Source organism: Saccopteryx leptura, chromosome 6 (assembly GCF_036850995.1).
Source record: "Saccopteryx leptura isolate mSacLep1 chromosome 6, mSacLep1_pri_phased_curated, whole genome shotgun sequence".
Lineage (NCBI taxonomy): Eukaryota > Metazoa > Chordata > Mammalia > Chiroptera > Emballonuridae > Saccopteryx > Saccopteryx leptura.
Window position 1 is genome coordinate 75214996 of NC_089508.1, and position 22639 is coordinate 75237634.

General features: G+C 44.8%; 1 protein-coding gene and 1 pseudogene across 1 annotated transcript in view; one reads left to right on the top strand and one right to left on the bottom strand.

The window, feature by feature from the left end:
* Positions 1–1569: 1569 nt before the first annotated feature.
* Positions 1570–22639, bottom strand: part of SORD (sorbitol dehydrogenase) — a 41603-nt gene continuing 20533 nt past the window's right edge. The window contains exons 4-9 of the mRNA XM_066342415.1: positions 19812–19971; positions 14444–14562; positions 9129–9194; positions 7847–8022; positions 3705–3826; positions 1570–3038 (exon numbers count right to left, since the gene is read on the bottom strand). Of these exons, the coding sequence (XP_066198512.1) occupies positions 2873–3038; positions 3705–3826; positions 7847–8022; positions 9129–9194; positions 14444–14562; positions 19812–19971 (809 nt within the window). The 3' untranslated portion in view covers positions 1570–2872. The remainder of the gene's footprint in view (positions 3039–3704; positions 3827–7846; positions 8023–9128; positions 9195–14443; positions 14563–19811; positions 19972–22639) is intronic.
* Positions 4296–4727, top strand: LOC136375909 (small ribosomal subunit protein uS8-like; annotated as a pseudogene).

Below are 22639 nucleotides of genomic sequence, written 5' to 3' on the forward strand. Positions count from 1 at the left end.
CCCTACACCCTACTCTATGCTGGGAGTGCCAGCTGGGTGGGGTCCTCAGTGTTGACTGGAAGCTAACCAGGTGTCAGGCACTTGTGACAGAGCACACAGAGGCCAGGTGGGCCACCCACACTTGGGAAGCTCATGGGAAATTTATATTCCTGGTTCCAGGATTCCAGGGCTGATTCGCTGAGTCAAACAATATTTATTCAGCACTCAGTGTTGGCGGCAGGAATGAATTCTTGGGCTTCTTGCAGCCCCTTCCAAACAGAGGATGCAAAGTCAAGGGAGCCCAGCAACAGCTCGGGAATACTGACTGACTGGAGCCTCACCATTCCAACAACTGAATTGGTGGTTCATCCATACCACTTCCTTTTCTGCCACACTCTGCCCTGCTTGGGTAGCTGTCAAATTTCTCCCTTGGGTGATTTGGAAATGGGAAGTATTCCATGAACTGCTGTTTTTCTTGTCCTTCTTTTCCAGGTGAGAACAAAGATAGACTCCTGCATGCAGAACCCATCCAGTCATCCAGTAAACCCCCTCTGGGGCTGATGCTCTGCCCATCTGGGGCCATGCTCACAACTGAGCTATTTTTAGCACCTGAGGTGGAGGCTCCACAGAGCCATCCTCAGTGCCCAGGGCAGATGCGCTAGAACCAATTGAGCCATGGCTACAGAAGGAAAAGAGAGAAGGGGAAAGGGGTAGGGTGGAGAAGCAGATGACTTCTCTTGTGTGCCTTGATATAGGAATCGAACCCGGGACATCCAAACACCAGAAGACACTCTACCTCTGAGCCAACCATTCAGGGCCTGAACTGCTGTTTTCAATCAGCCGATTCGCTTAGGAATTGCCCATGTGGCAGGCATTGTGAAGCTCATTTAACAGACCAGAAAATTGAGGCTCCAAGGCATTGACTTAGAAGAACCAATCCAATCACCATTATGTAATAAGTGACACGTTTTGATCCTTGGTAGTCCTACCTTTGCAGCAGTCCCCTCTGCAGCTCCTCAATCCCTTTCAGGTTCAGTGGCCTCTCCCCTCTCCCCCACCAATTCACAATCAAAGGAAAAGTGGCTCCTTGTGAACTTAACCCAGTGAGTCCACTTCCTTCAGGGGCATTTCTATTGGAAGCTTTCCAACTAGAAGAAGCCTTTCCTTCCGCATGAGAAACTTAGTGGTGGTGGGGCTTTGGGCACCACTGAGCTGGAAGGAGAGAGTTTTGAGAGAAGGCAGCTGGCAAGTCTGGCCCTGGGGCTAAATAGGACTCAGAGAAGTAAACACAGGAGGCGATGTGACTGCTGAGTGTGTACATGTGTTGTGCATAGACAAAAGTCTCAGGATCCTACCCTCCTCCAGAGATGACATAAGAAATGTAGTTATGTGACCTTGGGCAAATTAACTCATTTCTCTATTTCCTTAGCTGTAAAATAATCACATGTATTTGGCTTGCTATGAGGATTAGAGATCATTAATTTAAATTTCCAACAGTCAATGAAATTACTTTTGGTACAAAAAAATGTCGTGCTTTCCCTCATGGGAAATGATAAACCTAAGCCCATTCCTCCCTAAACAGGCACAAATCATGACAGCAGTCAGGCACTACAAGCAGAATTTATTGCCCAAAGCAGATTGAGGAATTCCAGGCACTAGTCACAACCTTCCCTGGTCACAAGAGAACTGGAATCTCTTCAGTCACCCCCCCCCCCCCAGGTGAAGTGAGGGATTAAGGCTGCAGCCCAAGTTATGTCACAGCTACTACATCCTCATTCTTGACTAATAATCTAAGTCACGGATGGACATAATGTGATTAGACCCAACTCTTACACAGTCAAATTAAAGTAAGGCCACAATTTTAGAGATATCATTCAGATGGAAAGATATCACGAGACTTAACTGGCTATGAGAAAGGAAAAGGTTTTCTGTTTACAGTTACCAGAAATATATGGAATTGTATAACAACCATGTGTTAGTTTGAGCCTAGGAGATGCTATTTCTGTGGTGCACCAACCAAACCTCCTGGGCCGATCAAAGGCATGATTTAAGGACTCCCATGAGGACTCCTGCGACTGTCCTTAGAAGGTGTCTCCTGGTTGCCTATGACAAAGAAGCCTGCAGTGGCTGCCCCTGAACAAGGAAGGAAGGGTGGGGGTGGGGAGTGTGGCAAGATGGTTATTCACCTTGCAAAGTAAAATACACAGAACTCTCAGAGGTTGAAAAAGAGGCAGTTCTCAAGCAAGGCGGAGAAGTACCCTGGCTGTTTCTCCATCTGGAGAATGCAAGCTGGTTTGACCTCATGTGGGATTTGGGGTTTTATTTGTTGGATTGGTTTTATAATTATCCTAGACCCAGGAAGGTCAGTCCCTTATTCTCCTTTTGTAATCAAACCAATGTCTAGAATTTACTGTGCTCTAATGTAAAACTGCTGACAGCCCCTCAGCCCAGACCCTGAGCTGCAGAATGTCATGAAAAACAGCTTCTGGAACAGTTAAGTCTTGATAAAGTTGTCTCTGAATAACTTATCTCCCAGCCCCCACCTGGTCACATTCACAGCAGAACCAGGAACTCAACAGATTTTTTTCCTTCCTCAACTCAGGCACTCCAGAAGAAGGGAAGTTCCCCGCACCTACCTGTCAAGCTCTGCTCCACCTGCTGAACTTTGCTCACCATGACTGGTAATTCTGACAAGTAGGGATAGTACCCAAACTATCCCTACTTGTCTTTTTAAGGCACATCAACTCATCTGTGTGAGGCTCTCTGCTTATAAGGAATTATTTTAATTATTCTTACTACTTAAAAGGAAATTCTGACTTAAAGCCCGCCTTTGCCCAGCTATTTAGCCCCGAGATGTGAAGAGGGTGGGAATGAGGGCAGAGACCAATTAAAATCAGGGATTTTGGTCTTTGGGGTCGCACTTGATCATGACTTTCAACCCCAATCCTTTTTTGGATGTTTCAAAGGCCTCCAGAGCTTTCTCCAGAGGAAACCTATGGGTCACTAAGGACTTAACATTCACAGAGTTGGATGCGAGCATCGAAATCGCCATCGGCCACCTGTAAAAGATCACAAGTATTGCATTTAACCTTCAGGAAGAAAGAGCCAGGCCCCCAAAGTACCAAGCACAATATCAACTTGGCCGTATTTATTTTCAACACTGTGGTTCTGCCTGGGCAATTCTACAGACCAAAAATGGTGGAGATGGCCTTATGACTTGTAATTTGGAAGTACCGAGTTTGTTCCTGAATGTCCCCTGGCCCCTCTGCAATGTCTGCCATGACGCCTAGAATTCTTATTCTTTTTTTTCTTAAACCTAGAATATTTTTGGCATGAAGGCATAAGGTACATGGAGGCCACTGTGAAAAGTCATAAGTCTCAGGGAGAAAGGCTAGGATAATGCAATCACACCCACTGGCAACTCAGCTTGAGAGAGTTTACTGGAAAACTGGCACACTGCTGAAGGAATGACTATAGACTTTAAAGGTGGCTGGAAGGAACATTGGTGAGGGGGTGGGCGTGGATCGAGTTTCCTAGCAGGGGAGAACAAGGGCTCAGGTGAATTAAGACCCTCTCGCTTTCTATGGTGGACCCCGGGGTTCTGGAGTAGGAGCTAAGGGACTTGGAGAACTCCTCGCAAATAAATAGGCAGAGACTCTTGGTCCCAGAGGCCTGACCTGGTCTTGCTGACTACCTGCGACCACACTCACCCATAACATACTCACGTGTTACAATATCGAAACACGCCCTTGATATCCACTTCCCGGGTGGCTGCATGCACTAGAGGCACATTGGTCATCTCGGAACCGAGTCCCACAAGCACCAGCGTCCCACCAGAACAAGTGGCCTGAAAAGGAAGTAAGAACAAGACTTGAAAGAGAAGAAAATGAAGACTGCACACTCACAATAACACTGCTGTCACATAAATGTCTCTTTTTAAATTATATTTATTTTTAAATTTAATTTTATTTATTCATTTTATTGCAGGGAGGGAGAGAGAGAAAGAGAGAGAGAGAGAGAGAGAGAGAGAGAGAGAAGGGGGTAGGAGCAGGAAGCATCAACTCCCATATGTGCCTTGACCAGGCAAGTCCAGGGTTTCCAACCAGCAACCTCAGCATTCCAGGTCAATGCTTTATCCACTGTGCCACCACAGGTCAGGCCACAAATATCTTCTGATTGCATTCAAAAACTTTAGGGAATGATTCTTTCTATATTGTTGAACACTTCAACATGGTCATCAAACTCAACAAAGCACCAGAGTAAACATTTTAAAGATACTGAAATAGCTCTTTCCACCATCTTTCCGTGCCGCCATAATGGTGCACATGAATGTCCTGGCTGATGCTCTCAAGAGTATCAACAATGCTGACAGGAGAGGCAAATGCCAGGTTCTCATTAGGCCGTGCTCCAAAGTCAGCGTCCAGTTTCTAACTATGAGATGAGCATGGTTCTATTGGTTGAATTTTAAATTATTGATGATCACAGAGCTGGGAAAAACTTTTGTGAACCTCACAGGCAGGTTAAACAAATGTGGAGTAATTGGTCCCAGATTTGATGTACAACTCAAAGAGAAAAATGGCAGAACAACCCGCTCCCGTCCTGTCTGTTTGGTTTCATTGTACTGACACTTTGTGTTGCCACTGACAACCTCAGTGGGCATCAGGGACCATGACAAAGCAAGATGGAAATGCACAGGAGAACACCCAAAGGATTCTTTCTCTAGGGATGTAATACATATACGCAAATAAAATGCCTCAAAGGACAAAAAATAAAACCAGACACTAAAATAATATTCTTCCCCATTGGAGGACCAGAACAGTGGGAGCATCTTCTGCTATACACAACATCCCACAAAACATCCCACAAAATAGTCAAGGTTCTCCAGACCTCAGGGAAAATCTTCCCTACAAACCAGACTGATCTTCAGCAACCCTTGAGCATCTTTCAAAGCTTTATTAATTCATACCAGATGCTGGCTTCAGCCACTTCCTCATCTCACACCTGTTCCTCCTCCGGAGTGCCCACCCACAACACAGGACTTCTGTCAAACCTCTAAGGAACCACTCTGTTGGTGAGAAAACTGCTAAGCACGATACAAGTCGGGAGGGCTATTGGAATTTTGTGGTTTACAAACTGCCTTATACGCGTAAGCTGGCATTTAGCCGAATCTCTGTTCTGGAGACATGCATCCCGATAGTGGTGGTCATCATGGATTTTGACTTCCTTGAACATCTGCCTTCTCAGTTCCCTCCAGGAGTGGGCTGGAAAGTGAATTTTCTCTTGATAATCTCCACATAATTCCTGAGTGTTGTGCCTGCTCCACAGATTTTGGGGGATCAATGTGCTTGATGTTGTGAGACAGAAAAACGAACAGGCCTGACCTGTGGTGGCGCAGTGGATAAACCGTCGACCTGGAAATGCTGAGGTCGCCGGTTCGAAACCCTGGGCTTGCCTGGTCAAGGCACATATGGGAGTTGATGCTTCCAGATCCTCTCCCCCTTCTCTCTCTCTGTCTCTCCTCTCTAAAGTGAATAAATAAAATTAAAAAAAAAAAAATTTAAAGAAAAACGAACAGTTCATTCCAGTCCCTCTCTCTGAGGGGAAGAATATACCAGGGAGACAGGCCTGCAGCATGGGGGTGTTTGCACTTTTCAGCTGTGGGACCCCAGGCCCTCTCAGCCAGCTCCCCAGCAGGGTTGCCGGAGGTACCAATAACAGTGCTCAGCATGAGGATGGGCTCACTGTGTGGCATGTTTCGAAGCGAAGCCCAGAATCGCTTACAAACCACCTGTGACAGATAAACTCTGTCAGGAAGGGGGAGAGTATATCACAACTGGAAAATGTTGCTGTCTCCCCTGGAAAAGTGGGGGAGAGAGGTCAAAGTTGTGAGCGAGCCACAGGAAACTCAACCAAAATATTTTCTAGGAAAATTCTTTTCTAGGAAAGACATTGTCTAGAAAAGATATTTTCTAGAAAAGACATTTTCTAGGAAAATTGTTTCCCCGTCGACATGTCCTCTCAACCTGGCGAGGAGGAGAAACACGGTCAAACGTGCCTTCCCTGGCTGCCAGGAGGCTAGCAGTTTGCTGACCACAGACAAAGGAATGCTTTGACCACCTGACAATTGTTTTATGGGTGTAAACATCAACCCTACCGTAAACATTTGTCATTTCCCAGGAACATTATCTATGGTAGTCATTATCTGGTAAGAAAATGACTCTCCGATATGCCCATGTATGGTGCCTCCACCTAACCTGCCTGTGGATGGGGTGGCCTGTAGCATTCTATAGCACCTGTCATGCATGCAATGGCTCCACGCCCCGCTCAGGAGATGCGCAGGCCTCAGGCCTGGTGAAGCCCTTGAATTACATTTACCCTCACGCCCACCTCGGGTAGCCTGGCAACGGGGCATCACCATTAACAGCTTGAGAGGCCAGCTGTTTCCAGATGCTCTCCAGGCAGGAGAAGAGGAAGGAAAGCCTTGCGTTGAGACACCATGTCTTATACTGCCTCTCTGTGGACAGGGGTCACTGACCTGCCACCAACTTGAAGACAATAGCCATACCTTACTCAAGGTAACTAAGACATGTCATGGACTGACTGATCACACGCATCCTTGTTTCTCTTTGCCTCTGGGCGAGGTTACCACCTGCTCCTTCCTCCTTCTACTGCTTATTCTGCCATGGGCAGCTAGTAGGAGAAGAGCTGGGCAGCTCTGCCGGGGTGCCAGGCCTGAGGGCCCAGCCACACAGCTCAAGGGGTCAGCTTTCCCCTTGAGAATGTTCTGAGTGGTGCAAAGTGCCCTTGTACGTGACCCAGCTGTGACTCAGAAGGAAGGAGGAAGCCCTACTGCTGCAGGGAAGCAGTCTGGGAGGCAGGGCGGGGGTGCCCAGGGGTGGCCGCTGTCATCTGTCCTCCCCCAGCCCCGCCCCCTCCCACCTCAGCATGCTTGCAGACGGGCTCCCTGCGCCTTCCTTCACTTCCTCTCCTAAGCAGTGGACAGAGTAGGGAGAGCGCAGGCATTGGAGCAGTGGGCTCAAAGCAAGTCACTGTGCCTCTCATTGTAAAATGTAGAAAATGATTACTAATTTCACGGCAATTGTACAGATTGGGCATCATGTTTATAAAGCACCTACCAGAAGACCTGGCACACAACAGGGCTCAGAACCTGTAACATTCTTTCTCCCCTCTTTTTCACACTTTTATCTGTCAACGCTACTTCCCCTCCCCACCTCCCTGCCAACTTCTCATAATTACTGATAGGTCCTTGAAGGATGAAATCAGATACTGACAGCTTATCTGTTCCTAATTCTGGGAGAGGCAGCAGTAACTGTGACCCTGAAAAATCACCTCACCTTTGTGATTAATGGCTATCACTTTGTATAAATGACTCAAAGCCAAGTTTTCCTCAATAAAACAAAATAGGGATTTCCCACACTTATTTAAGACATGGTTCCCTGTTCCTCCTATTGATCTTTTTATCAAGAGCATAAGTTTTATGACCACAGATACAATCATGACAGCAACCACATCATAAATGTCTGGGTCACTTATGTTTCAAGGACTGTGCATATGTGTTACCTTATTTAATCTCACAATGAAAAAAAAAAAACACCCAAAAAACAACAACAAAAAAATACACCTCACAAGGACCCAATGAACATGTAAGGTTGGTGTCCTATTTCCATAACAGAGATAAGAAAAAGAAAACAGAGATACAAAGAGATCACTTAATTTTGCTGGGGGCACCACAGAGCAAGTCAGTGGAGAAGCTTGATCCTAGGGGCCCTGATTTCTACTTGGCTCACTGCCCTGCTCCGATTCCCTGGAGATGCCCACCAGTTTCAGCTGCCCTCATCCCACTCACGTAGATGCCCGCCTGGATGGCGGTCTCTGCCCCAGTGCACTCGATGGTGACTTCTGGCTTGCGCCCCAGGAGACCTTCCACTTTACTGGCGATTTCCTGAGGGCTCTCTTTGGAGATCTGGAGGACGAAGTCAGCCCCGGCTTCCTTGGCTTTAGACAACCGAGAGGCAGACAGATCTACAGGTGAAAAAAGGTTTCCTTCAAGCTGAGAAACGAAATGGCGGATTAGGGAGAAAATAAATACGGAGATGCAGGTTCTTTTATTATTATTATTATTTATTCATTTTAGAGAGGGGAGGGAAAGAGAGAGAAAGAGAAGGGGGGAGGAGCAGGAAGCATCAACTCCCATATGTTCCTTGACCAGGCAAGCCCGGGGTTTTGAACCAGTGACCTCAGCATTTCCAGGTCAATGCTTTATCCACTGCACCACCACAGGCCAGGCCAAGGTGCAGATTCTGATGGCAGTTTTGCTTGAGTATAATGGGGTGGTGTTGCTGAGCCCAGCACACATGGTCTTGACCTTCACATTCCTATACATACCACACGTCTACACACACACACTCTGAAAGACATCCCCTCTTCAAGCAAGCACATACACTTTCACAGACACGTTCTGCACACACACTCTCTCTGGTAGCTTCTCACACAAAACACCCTCTACATTCCCCCATCCATACATCCTCATGCCACAAAACTCTACATACTCACCCACACATATGCACACTTTCAGACACCTTACACACACACACAAATATTCTTTCTCACAGATGCCTTCTCCACCTACACACACCCTTTGATACCCCACATGCCCGCATGCATGCCACACCTCTCGAAACACACCCACACATGCTGTTGGATAACCTCACCTCATCTCACACATATACACTCACGTCTCTCCCCCATACCACCCACCTCATACACAAACATCCTCTTTTAAATATATCACGGTTCCCATTAACTCCATATCATACACATATACACCCTATCTCCTGGGCTTCAACAAATGAACCTCTTTTCAGGACTAAGTAGGCATCTCAGGTCCAGACATAAAGAGCCTGGTCCCTTCTGCACAGCAGCCACCCTCTCCCAGCAGTTTCAAAAGACTCTCCTCCTGAGCCCTGACCTGGTCATCCCCTGGGTGGGCTTTTCAACCCTGGAACCAGGAGAAAAGAGGAACCCCTTTAGAAACCCAGTACCCCAAGGAGGATCTTATGCCTCTGCCTCAAACAATGGACTCCGTTGTTTCCCCACCTCGAGGATATTTAAAAAGAAGAAAACCTTACCAGTCACCACCACTTGAGCTGCGCCCATTGCCTTGGCCACGAGCAAATTGACCAGTCCAATTGGCCCTAAATAAAGCAGAAAATTTGTAAAATATGAAACATCAGCTCTTCCCCTTGTCCAGGCTGTAAACAAGAACTATATATTTTGTGTACCTCTACCATCTATCCCAGTGCCCGACACATAGTGCGACCTTAACAACAGTGTGTTGAATGCATGAGGAATTGTTTTCTACATGAAATTTGCTCGTAGGGCTGGGTTCTGTTTGACTCTCTCCTAAAACATATCTATGAGCGTCGGCCCGGAGTGAGGAAGTCCTGGGTTCGATTCCCAGTCAGGGCACACAGGAGAAGCACCCATCTGCTTCTCCACCCTTCTCTCCTTCCTCTCTGTCTCTCCCTCTCCAGAAGCCAAGGCTCCACAGCCTCTGCCTCAGGCGTTAGAATGACTCAGGCCTCAAAGGAGCAAAGCCCCAGATGGGGAGAACATCACCCCCTGGTGGGCATGCCAGGTGGATCCCAGTCGGGCGCATGTGGGAGTCTAACTGCCTCCCGCTTCTAACTTAGGGAAAATAAAACAAACAAACAACAAAAAACTCCAGATCTATGAATCTTCTACTTACTCTTGGGTACTGCTTGGGGATAATATCAAATAACCAAAGGACTCAAGGAAACATTTGTTTTTTTTCAGAGAAGAAATCATCTCAGAAGGTCTGGGTACATTTTCCGATTTCCTCTTTGATCTCCTACCTTCTCAGAACCCACCACACCTCCCCAAGGAGAGACATTGTTTTTCAGTGCCCTCTGGGGACCACCATGGAGTTTCCTAAATGAGCTGGTTCCCAGAGCTGAGGCAGCTGTTCAGAAAGCCCCGAGATGTTCAAGTGACTAAGAATCAGCTCCGAGAACATCTGCTCCCCCACAGTTTCTACCTGCTGGATGCCATGATGATTTAAACACAAAAAACAGATCCACAAAATCAGGTTATGCAGAAAATCTCTGGGAATTTCCTTTCCTTTAATTGTTATTTATAGATTTTAGCAACAGAGGAAAGGGGAGAGAGATAGGAACACCTATCTGTTCCCATATGTGCCCTGACCAGGGATTGAACCGGCAACCTCTGCACTTCGGGAGGATGGTCCACCTAACTGAGCTATCCGGTGAAGGCCTTTGGGGACTTTCTTTTTGGACACTTCCCTTGAAAATAATTTTATGAGTTCTCCCAGAAAGCAAACCACTGGAAAATACCTGAAATATCCGACAAAGTGATTAGTTAAATAAACTAATGTGGGTTACCAGACAGTTAAAATTATGGCATAACTTTTATTTACTGACATAAAACGTTAGTAATATATTGATTTTTTTTAAAAAAATATTTATTTTATTGATCTTAAGAGAAGAAGGGAGAGAGCAAGAGAGAGACAGGAACATCATGTTCTCTCTCTTGCTCTCTCCCTCTCTCATTAAAATCCATGAATAAAAAATTTTTTTTTAAATGAGTAGGTAAAAAAATGAAGTATATTCAACACAATCTCATAAAGAAAGAAAGAAAAGAAAAGAAAATAGCTCCGGCCAGGTGGCTTTATGGATAAAGCATCCCAATGCACTGAGGTCACGAGTTCAATACCCACCCAGAAAGGGCACGTACAAGAAGCAATCAATGAGTGCACAGCTGAATGGAACAACTAAGTGGAACAGTGAGTTGATGCTTCTCTCTCTTTCCCTCTCTCTCTCTCAAATGAATGGGGAAAAATAAATTTTTTTAAGAAGAAAGCTTCTAGGCCTGACCTGTGGTGGTGCATTGGATAAACTGTCGACCTGGAATGCCGAGATCACTGGTCAGAAACCCTGGGCTTGCCTGGTCAAGGCACTTATGGGAGTTGATGCTTCCTGCTCCTCCCCATTCTCTCTATCTCTCCTCTCTCTCTCTCTAAAAATAAATAAATAAAATCTAAAAATTAAAATTAAAAAAAGAATCAGCCATGGATATATAAATAAATGGAACAGCAAAAACCAATGTTTCTCTTTTATAAAAGATAAAACTAAAAAAAAAAGAAGAAGAAGAAGAAAGCTTCTATACCAAAATGTTAACAGTTATTCTCTCAAGCCGATGGGGCTATGAGTGAATTTCTGTGTGTGTATAACTTACTTTTTTATACTATGAGCAAAAAGGTATTACTTATGTAGACGTTTAAAAAAATCCACTGGCTCATTTAGGCAAGTGTGTTCTATACCCGTCACCCCACTTAGGAAGCCTGGTGGTCACTGATTTGGCTCTGCCAAAGCAAAATCAGTCACAAAAGTATATGAGTATTAACTCAAAATGAATTAAAGTCTTGAGCACAAGACTTGAAACTCCTAGAAGAAAACATAGGCAGTAAGTTCCTTGACGTCATGCCATTGTATAAAAAAACCACACCTTTATCTATTCATCCATGGATGGACACTTAAGTAGTTTCAATATCTTGTTTTGATTATGGCAAAGACTTTTTTGGATTTGACACAAAACTAAAAGCTTCCACACAGCAGAGGAAATCATAAACAAAATGAAAAAGGCAACCTACCAAATAAAATATTTACAAATCATGTATTTGTTAATGAGTTAATATTCAAAATATATAAAGAACTCATGCAACTCAATAGCAAAAAAATAAATTTGTAATTAAAAAATGGGCAAAGGATCTGAACAGACATTTATCCAGAAACATACAAATGGCCAACAGGTATGTGAAAAGGTGTTTAACATTACTAATTATCAAGAAAATGCAAACCAGAACCACAATGAGATACCACCTTACACCTGTTATTAAAGATAAGAAATAACAAGTGATGGGAAGACGTGGAGAAAAGGGAACCCTCTTATACTGTTGGTAAGAATGTAAATTGGTACAGCTACCACGGAAAACAGCTAGTATGGAGGTTCTTCAAAGATTTAAAAATCAGAACTCTTAAATGATCCAGCAATTCCACTTCTGAGTATTTATCTGAAGAAAATGAAAACACTAACTGGGGGAGAGACATGAGTGTATATGTGCCTGGCCTATGTTGGCACAGTGGAAAAAGTGTCAACCTGGAATGCTGAGGTTGCAGATTTGAAACCCTGGGCTTGTCTGTTCAAGGTATATATGACAAGCAATCAATGAACAACTAAAGTGAAGCAATTAGCATTGATACTTCTCAACCCTCCACTCTGTAAAATCAATAAATAAAATCTTTAAAAAAAAAGGGAGCCCTGGCCGGTTGGCTCAGTAGTAGAGCGTCGGCCTGGCGTGCAGAAGTCCCCGGGTTCAATTCCCGGCCAGGGCACACAGGAGAAGCGCCCATCTGCTTCTCCACCCCTCCCCCTCTCCTTCCTCTCTGTCTCTCTCTTCCCCTCCTGCAGCGAGGCTCCATTGGAGCAAAGATGGCCCGGGCGCTAGGGATGGCTCCTTGGCCTCTGCCCCAGGTGCTAGAGTGGCTCTTGTCGCAACAGAGCGACGCCCCGGAGGGGCAGAGCATGCCCCCTGGTGGGCAGAGCGTCGCCCCCTGGTGGGCGTGCCGGGTGGATCCCGGTCGGGCGCATGCGGAAGTCTGTCTGACTGTCTCTCCCCGTTTCCAGCTTCAGAAAAATACAAAAAAAAAAAAAAAAAGAGAGAGAGATGGACCCACACGTTCACTGCAGCATTATTTACAACAGCCAAGAACTGAAACAACTTAAGTGTCCACTGCAATGCATGTACACACAATGGAATATTAGTCATATACAAGAAGGAAATCTTGCTATTTTTCACAATATGGATAGATTTTAAGGGCATTATGCTGAGTAAAGTAAGTCAGACAGGGAAAGACAAGTATATAATTTCACCTGTATGTGGAATTAAACTTACAATTATAAAATAAGTCATATGAACATAACATACAGCCCAGTGACTATAGTTAATAATACTGTATTGTGCCTGAGTGGTGGTGACGCAGTGGATAGAGTGTCAACCTGGGACCCTGAGGTCCCAGGTTCGAAACCCTTAGGTTGCCAGATTGAGCGTGGGTTCATCTGGCTTGAATGTGGGATCATTGAAATGATCCCATGGTTGCTGGCTTGAAGCCCAGGGCTGCTGACTAGAGCAAGGGGTCACTGGCTTGGGTGGAATACCCTCTCGCCATCAAGGCACATATGAGAAACAATCAGTGAACAACTAAAGTGCTGCAACTATGAGTTGATGCTTCTCATCTCTCTCCTTTCCTGTCTATCTGTCTCTCTCTAAAAAAATAATAATACTGCATTGCATATTTGAAAAAATTGCTAACAGAATAAATCTTAAAAGTTCTCATTCATACCAAGATAAAAAAAACAACTTTGTGACTGCATAGTGATAGACTTGTTGTGGTGGTCATTTTGCAACACAGCTGACCCTTGAACATGGGTTTGAACTGTGCAGGTCTATTCATATGCAGATTTTCAATAAGCACGTACAGGACTGTAAATGTATTTTTTCTTCAGTATGATTTTCTTAGTGTTTTCTTTTCTCTAGCTTACTTTATTGTAATAATACATATAACATACAAAATATGTGCTAATCAACTGTTTATGTTACTGGTAAGACTTACAGTCAACAGTAGGTTATTAGGACAGTTTTTGGAGAGTCAAACATTATTACAGGGATTTTCAACTGTGCAGGAGAGGGCTGCTCCTAACACCAGTGTTGTTCACAACTCACCAGTATATACAAATATCAAATAATGATGCTGCACACCTGAAACTACTGTTATACGTCAATTACTGAAAAAAAAATTATGAGAAATATTAGATCACACCTACAAGGAGTGTGAGCATGCTGTCAAGTCACCAGCAGTTAGAAGTCTAGAATGATTCAGTCTGAGGTTTGCTGGGTTGGAGGAGAGAAGGCAGCTTCCCCGTGCAGGCAGGGCACAGGCTTGCAGTGAGCTGGGCTATACTTTCACTGATGGTGAGCAAGGCTCACCTCATTCCAGGATGGACCAGAAGGCTACTTCTATGCTATGATTTGGAAGTTGTAAAAGTTGCTCTTCCCTTTACTATCAAAAACATCTCCCTTGTTTCCTATCTAAGGTTGAAAATATAATCCCAAATTGCATTCTTTAAATGAACAAAAGAGTTATGTTACCTAGAAAATAACATCATTTCTGCAGATATTAGTTTATTTAGCAAAGTGCTGGTCACTGAGATTATGGACACTGTAACCCTCTCCTACCAGGAAAGATCCTAGGACCAATTTCAGCCTTTGTAGGGAGCATGAGATGGCAGAGGAGCCCCCACATTCCCCTTTAATGAGCTCGTAACTAGGGTAGTGTCTGTTTCTTACCAGCTCCACATACAAAGACCTTGTTCCCCAGGGTGACTCCAGCTCGGCGGCAGGCGTGGATCCCCACAGACAGTGGCTCAATCAGGGCCCCTTCCTCAAAGGTGACATTGTCAGGAAGCCTGGAGAGTCAGTCATTCAACACACTCAGTTATTCCCTCTGGGTTGATAGGAATAACAATAGCTAGTATTTTACTGAACATTTATTTATGTGCCAGGCAATGTGCTAAGCAATTTATATAAATTCACTCATGTAAACCCTCAAAACAGCTCTGTAGTAGGTACTATTATTCCTATTTTACAGATAAGGAAACTGAGCCTTGGAGGATTAAATAACTTGCTCTAAAGGTTCAAAACTAGTCAGGAGCTCCAAGGATTTGAATTTGAAACCAGATATGTACATAAGCCACATTTTTTTTTTTTTTAGAGAGAGAGGAGTGAGAAAGAGAGAGAGAGAGAAGGGGGAGGAGCAGGAAGCTTCGACTCCCATATGTGCCTTGACCGGGCAAGCCCAAGGTTTCGAACCGGCGACCTCAGTGTTCCAGGTCGACACTTTATCCCACTGCACCACCACAGGTCAGGCCAGAATCTCATCTTTTTCTCAAACTGTTAAGCCTTTCTGGTCTCACTTCAGCAAACAATCCTGGCAATCAGCAGCTTTGCAAAGCAGTGATTTAGAAGTTGGCATCGGTCTGCTCATTGTCCCCATCACACGTTCCTGAGACCACACCCGAGAGCAGCAGCTGCCTGGCTGCCCCAGGACTGGGGGAGGTGGAGAAGGGACCTGTCTCGCACACAGCTGATTAAGGCCGGGTCACCTTCCCCACTGGGCTCTTGTTTTTCACTTCCACATTCACTGGTATCTTGATCCTTTTAACAATCCCACTGACGATGACAGCAAACATTTGAATAAGACTTTACAGATTAGAGAGCTTTCTCACCCATTATCTCATTTGATCCCCACCATGACCTTGTCAGGTGGGAAGGACAGGCTTTATTTTTTATCTTTAGTCTACAGAAGAGGAAACTGAAGCTCAAGGAGAGACTTGCCAAAGGTTACAATGCTAGTGAGTGGAAAAGCAAGATTTGAACCTAGGTGTCCTGACTCCGTATCCACCGCCTGTCGCGTATCAGCTGCACCATGGTACAAACAGTTCTGTAATTATTATCTAGTTTCTGCTAGCTCTTAACAGTCCAGTATTTATTTATTCAGTGCCCCAAAAACTCCACATGAAAATCCTCAAGTTCTAAAAAGAAATAAAGGTGGCAACCAAACCACACACTCATCCCCATGATCCTTGTCACTGCTCACAATCCGCAGAGGAAATGACAAGGCCTACAAGGTGGCCTAGCTGCCAGCCACCAGCTTTTCCCTCTCCCCTCCTTCCGGCTTCTCTCGCACTGTTGCCTCCACTCCAATCTGCCCTCCTGCTCTGATTGCTATCATCACACCATCAACTCTACTGGAAGAAGAATGTTTGTGCCCTGGCCGGGTAGCATCCTCCCAATACACCAAGGTTGTAGACTTGATCCTGGGTCAGGGCACATACAAGAATCAACCAGTGAATGCATAAATAAGAGGAAAATTTTTTTAAAAAGGATGTTGTTTTTTTAAAAAAAAGGAAAAATGGTGACAGAAAAGGATTTGACTTTGGGGTGATGGGCACACAACACAATCAACAGTTCAAATGCTAGAGAGATGTCTACCTAAAACCTATGTACTCTTATTGATCAATGTCACCCCATTAAATTTAATTTCTAAATGAAAAAAATTATAATAATAATTATATGTAACAAAAACAAAGAAAATATGTTTGAAATGAAATAATGAAGATTCCCAAACTTGCACGGACCCAACAACACACTCTCAGACACACCTGCCCCTTCCTGTTTGGGCCCCCTCAAAGCCTGTATTGGCTCTAAGCTGAGGGTGGCTTTCGGTCAGGAACTGTGTGCCCCTCTCCCCTTCATCCTGACTTCCCCTTGAAATGAGAGCACCAAGGAGAAAAGGAATTGGGGATGGTGCTAAGAGAAGATTGTTTTCTGGGAGATTATCCTACTGATTAGGCAGCTCTCACATACAGTACCTTTTCTTTCTTTCTTTCTTTCTTTCTTTCTTTCTTTCTTTCTTTCTTTCTTTCTTTCTTTCTTTCTTTCTTTCTTTTCTTTCTTTTCTTTCTCTCTCTTTCTTTCGAGAGAGAGAGAGACAGACAGAGACAGACAGACAGGGACAGATAGGAAGGGAGAGAGATGAGAAGCATCAACTTGTGGTTGTGGCACCTTAGTTGTTCATTGATTGCTTCCTCATATGTGCCTTTACCAGGGAGCTCCAGCCAAGCCAGCGACCCCTTGTTCAAGCCAGCGACCATGAGGTCATGTCTATGATCCCACACTCAAGCCCATGCACAAGCCAGCAACTTTGGGGATTTGAACCTGAGTCCTCAGCATCCCAGGCCAATGCTCTATCCACTGTGCCATCACCTGGGCAGGTTCACATGCCTTTTCAATCAAGGTGCCAGTCCACTAGCAATTTTGTGCTGGTCCATGAAAGAGTTAACCACCCTGATATTGTATAAGATTATAGACCAAATGATCTTAGTCAAATTCACTTATGCTCAGGGTGACTACCACTTATCAGCCTGTATCATCAATGAAAATATTACTGAGGTTGTCTTAATATCTTTTAAACTTGTAGGCTCGTTTGAACAACATTTTGCACCATGCAGACCATTTACAAATCATGCACAATAAACAAAAAGCATTTGGACAAACTTATGTAGTATTCAATGCATGATACATGTAGAGTTTAGAAAGCAAGCATCAGCTTCTACCTTGTTGCACTGTTACATGCAGTAAGATAAAACTTTATTTATTGCATGTTTCCATTTCTGGCTGGCTAGGTCACTGGTCCCCAAATGTAAAAAGGTTGAAAGCCACTGCCTTATCACACATGCAGCTAAGGTCAGCAGCATGGAGGCAGAAGCACTGGGCGCAGTCCTGGGGTCCAGCCCCTTCGCCACTAACCTTGGGAGAGTGACTGGGTCCTCCTTCCCTAACCTTATTCTCTGGGGGCTGAGGGAGGAAAGGGATAAGAAGACTCTACATATCTTTCCAGTTCAATCTTTCATGACTTTATAAACACTGGAGAATGACAAGGTAACCTGATGGTTTTCACAATAGGGTTCAGGAATAGGCACCAAACGCCCCCCCCCCCCCCGAAAAAGCAGTTAAGAATGATCAAGAAGCCAAGGAGGAAGCAGGAAGATAAAATAAAAATAAGGTGGGTAGGAAGATAAAGAGACTGATAGTGAAGAAATCCTCACAGAAAGAAACCAGGGAGGAAGGCTTAGTCCCAGGGCTGGGCTGGGACACAGAAAGTACCCCAGGAGGAGAGGTCAGGGGAGGGGGCTGCATGTCCCCTAGAGGCCTTCTTCAGTCCTCCATCACCATTGCTAGCCAGAACACTCCCTCCCACACAGTTCCTTACAAACCACCCCATACCCCTCCCCAGCCCAAGGCTTTATTTCAGGGCTAACCCCGTACCATCCTCCAGACTCAAGGTCATGGCTATGACATATGATGGCACCATTTATTGAGCACCTCCTATGTGCCAGGACTCGTGCTGAGTATTTGAGATGCCTTTCTGATTGAATCCTGTCAATAATCCTCTGCATTCCATCATATTGATGCTATTATCATGTCCATTTTCCTGGCAAGGATATTGAGGTTACAAAGTTTAAGTAACAACTTCAAGGTCACACAGTTGGTAAACTGAAGAGACCAGTGGTTAGTCTTGGCTTTACCACTTTGCTCTTCTGCTTTCTATGAAAACCTTGTTTGGCACCTTGAGTTGGAAAGGGCCCAGGAAAGGTGGTCTGGTTCAGGAACCACTTGCTGAAAGGTGGACTCTGCCCACACAACCTTTCTTCTAGAGCAGGTTTGGGTGTTGACTTAAACTCATCATGAGGTCTCCAGCCTGTGACTCCTCTCAAGGCTTCCAGTGGGCACTAGAAAACTCAGATCTGGCCTGACCGCTGGTTCAGTGGATAAAGTGTCAACCTGGCATGCTGAGGTCCCACGTTTGAAACCCTGAGGTGGCTGGCTTGAGTGCAGGCTCCTCCGGCTTGAGCACAGGCTCATCTGGCTCAAGCACATGCTCACCAGCTTCAGTGTGGAATCATCAGCATGATCCCATGGTCACTGGCTTCAGCCCAAAGGTTGCTGGCTTGAAGCCCGAGGTCACTGGCTTGAGCAAGGGGTCACTGACTTTGCTGAAGCCCCAGTTAAGGGACATAAGAGAAGCAATCAATGAACAAATAAAGTGCTGCAACTAAGAGTTGATGCTTCTCATCTCTGTCCCTTCCACTCTCTCGCTCTCTCAAAAAAAAAAAAAGTACAAAGAAAATATCAGATCTCTCAGACTCCCTATGATTGGCACTTGGCTTCCATCAGACAAGCCCCATCCTTGCGGACAGAGCCACCACTGGGACTCAGAAGGAAGGTGGCACATCAGCACCCCAGGGCTCCAAGGACTGGGGGGCATGTAGAAGGTGCAGCAACTTTGCTTCTGCCAGACAATAGTTCTCACTGCAAAAACCATTTTGAACTTTGGGGTTGTGCAGTGAGCACAGGGCAGGAAGGAGCTCCAGGATCACGGCTTGACTCCTAACTGCTCTGTGCTGGAGTCTATTAGCCTCCTCCTGCCTCTGCTAACCCTTACACTGAACTGCACGACTGGTGCCCACCCACCGTTGTTCTTCCGGGAGGGGAGATAAGATAAGGCATGCAAAGCACTTACTAGCACAAGACCAGGCGTGTGGTTATAATAATTGGGACTTTACAGGCATTTCCTTATTTAATCAGCTGGTGATTAAATAGAACTGAAGCAGAGAAAAATTAAGTCATTTCCCCAAAGTTATTTTCTAGGAAGGAGTGAATTCAGGGTCCTCACCACACCGCCTCGGTAAACCCAGTAGTTGCTGTTATTGTTTGCTGTTATTGTCAAGGTCACTGCTATTATAAATTCTCTTTCCTGTAGCTGCGGGGGAAACCAATAATGGAAAACAAACACAAGGTTTCACCAGGATGGCTGGACAAGTGTGAATGACTTTAGCAACAAATTCCTATTGCTGATCTTGGTGAGAAAAGTTAGACTGAAAACCTAAATCCAAGGACTGTAAGTCATTTTTAGCCCTCGTAAGGCTACCCTCCTCCACCCACCAAGGACCGGCCCATTTTGGGGATGCATCATATCTGGAATTGTGAGCTAAAAATGGCAAAGTAAGTCACCACAGGAAACTCCTAGAAGAAAGTACACCAAACAAACGGAAAGGAAGAGGTCCCAGGTTGCGAGGTTAGGCTGGGTACTAACTTGTAGCAGAAGTTGGCATTGTGCTTATAGAACCGGCAGAGATTGCCATCATCAGGGGGCGTGGCACAGAAGAAGATGGACGGTGACAGGTTGTATCGGCCAACCTTGCAGAACTCATCGATTTCTCGGGGAGCACCAGGCTCAATGGCAACACGATCACCTGGAGAGGAAAGCACAAGTAGACACAGAGATGCTGTGAAGGGACACAGGCTCACGGGCAGAGACCAGAGAGCAAAACTGGACAAATGAGCCACCCTCCTCCCTGGGGACCCAGGGTGTCCTAGCAAGCCCAGCTCATAGGAAACAGAATAAAGCACAGATTGACACTCTGGAAGAAAATGACCAGTCCACTTGTCTGCAGACTAGTTTGGCCTGCCCTTTCACCAACTTATGGACCAACCCAACCTGCCCCTGCAGCTCCACCGCTACCTCCCAGCTTGGGAAACATAGAACCAGTCCCATCTCTAAGGCAAGCCGGCTTCAGTTCCCATCTCAATGTGCTGCAAAAGAGGTAGCTAGTGTTTGCAGACATTTTTTTCTTTACCTGTTTTGAAAACATGGAGCAAGGCCTTTAAAAAAAGTCATAGAGTCTGGTTGTGCTTAGACAACTAGGAATCAGCTGACTCCTGGTTAGCAGAAGCATTAAGGCAAATGACACATAAAGTCCTCCAACTCTGGTATAGTGGAGAGAAACACTCAGGCTTGGGAACAGCCGGCTCTATCACACTTCTACTCTAGGTCTCATTGGGTCTTCTTGGAAATCCAGCATTAGAATTGCTCTTCTCTCTTCTTATTGGGAAAGTTTTCAAACATACAGGAAAGTTGATAAAACTCTGTAGTGAACACCCAGATAACCTCCATATCAATTATTCAATTAACATTTAGCAATATTCATTTTATCACACATTCATCTATACCGTCTATCCATCTCTCCTCTACCCATCAATCCATTTTCTTTCCTGATGCATTTCAAAGTAGGTTGCAGACATTAGTGCACTTCACCCTTAAATACTTTAGCCTGCATAGCATTAATTAGAGTTCAATACTTGTTTATGGTTTTTAAGTAAAATTTTGATATTGATGAAATGCACAAATGTTAAGTGGACCACTAGATGAATTTTATTTTATTATTTATTTATTTATTGTAGTGGAATAACCCATTGCATGGCCTTGGATGGAAACACAGCCAACAAGAAAAGAATGTTTTCCCAAGAGAATTGTTTTGTGACTTGAAGGTGGGTCACTGAAACAGGTCTATGTGACTGAAGGCAGTTGCTGGGCTTTTCTCAGTAAAACATTCTCATAAGATTTCTGTACTTTCCAAGGTTATCCCTTAAGATAAGGAGAGGAATGATATAGGATCCATAGAAGCAATAGCAATTAATGCCTTCTGATATTATGTTGTTACTAAGCTATCTTGCAGGTGCACTCCATGTATCTTTAAAGTAAAAGTTACACTTGATGTTATGCCAATTTCTCAGTAAACAAGCTTTTTGAAGTCTTGTGAATAAAAATAGGACACAGCACAAACTCGGGGCCATTTGCCTGAGTGAGCGGTGGTCCTTTGCTAGTCCTTGATGATTTCATCTGCTGATCTCTCTCTCTGCACCCCCAACTCACAACAACAATTTATTTTTTTGTATTTTTCCAAAGCTGGAAATGGGGAGGCAATCAGACAGACTCCTGCATGCGCCCAACCGGGATCCACCCAGCATGCCCACCAGGGGGCGATGCTCTGCCCAGCTGGGGCGCCGCTCTGTTGCAACCAGAGCTATTCTAGCGCCTGAGGCAGAGGCCATAGAGCCATCCTCAGAGCCTGGGCCAACTTTGCTCCAATGGAGCCTCGGCTGCGGAAGGGGAAGAGAGAGACAGAGAGGAAGGAGAGGGGGAGGGGTGGAGAAGCAGATGGGCGCTTCTCCTGTGTGCCCTGGCCGGGAATCGAACCTGGGACTCCTGCACTCCAGGCCAACACTCTACCACTGAGCCAACCGGCCAGGGCCACTAGATGAATTTTAAAGACACATTCACCCATGTGATGTAAATCCCATCAAGACACAGAACATTATCACCATCTTGGAAACCTCATTTCTTTGTGTTCCTTTCCAGTCAGTCCCCACTGTCACCCCCCCATCCTCCCCCACAGGGGTATACTAACGATGTTAGAGTGCTCCTAAGCCTGAGCAATGTGTTGTTAAGTCCCGGAGAAGGACCCCCGAGAGGTCTGCTTTTTACTAATCAGAGACACATTAGGCTATTTTTTTATTACTTTTGTATTAAAAGTGCCCACAGGATAGTGTAGGATCCTAGTATGTCGTTAGTGCTCATTAAATTAGTGGTGGAATGGTGATAATAGTAGCAATAATATATAGTAGCATCAACTACTTTTATTATATTTATCATTATATAATTATCTGAGCTGGTATTATTGTGGAAGAAATTCAAACTATCAGCTAGATGACCAGATTATAAAAATTTTGTATTCTAAAAAAATAGTACCCACAGAAATCCCTGCGACCACTAAACATGTATGTCTCTCCTTCTAGTCCTCTACTTTCTCTGCTGCCCAGTGGACCTTCTTCAAACTATGCTTCTAGCATTGTCAATAAATTCTTCAACTTAGCATTCTGGATCCTCCGTAATTAGGTGGTTTATATTGTAATATTGTCATCTAATTATTATTACATTATAATAATATAATAACTCACAGTTATATATTATAACAGTATAATAAATCACTGTAAAAAGTCCCCCTTTTTAAAGAGGGATTTTTGTAGTGATTATGTAATTTTATAATCTCCACAAAACTGAACCTCTGCTCTGAGCAGCAT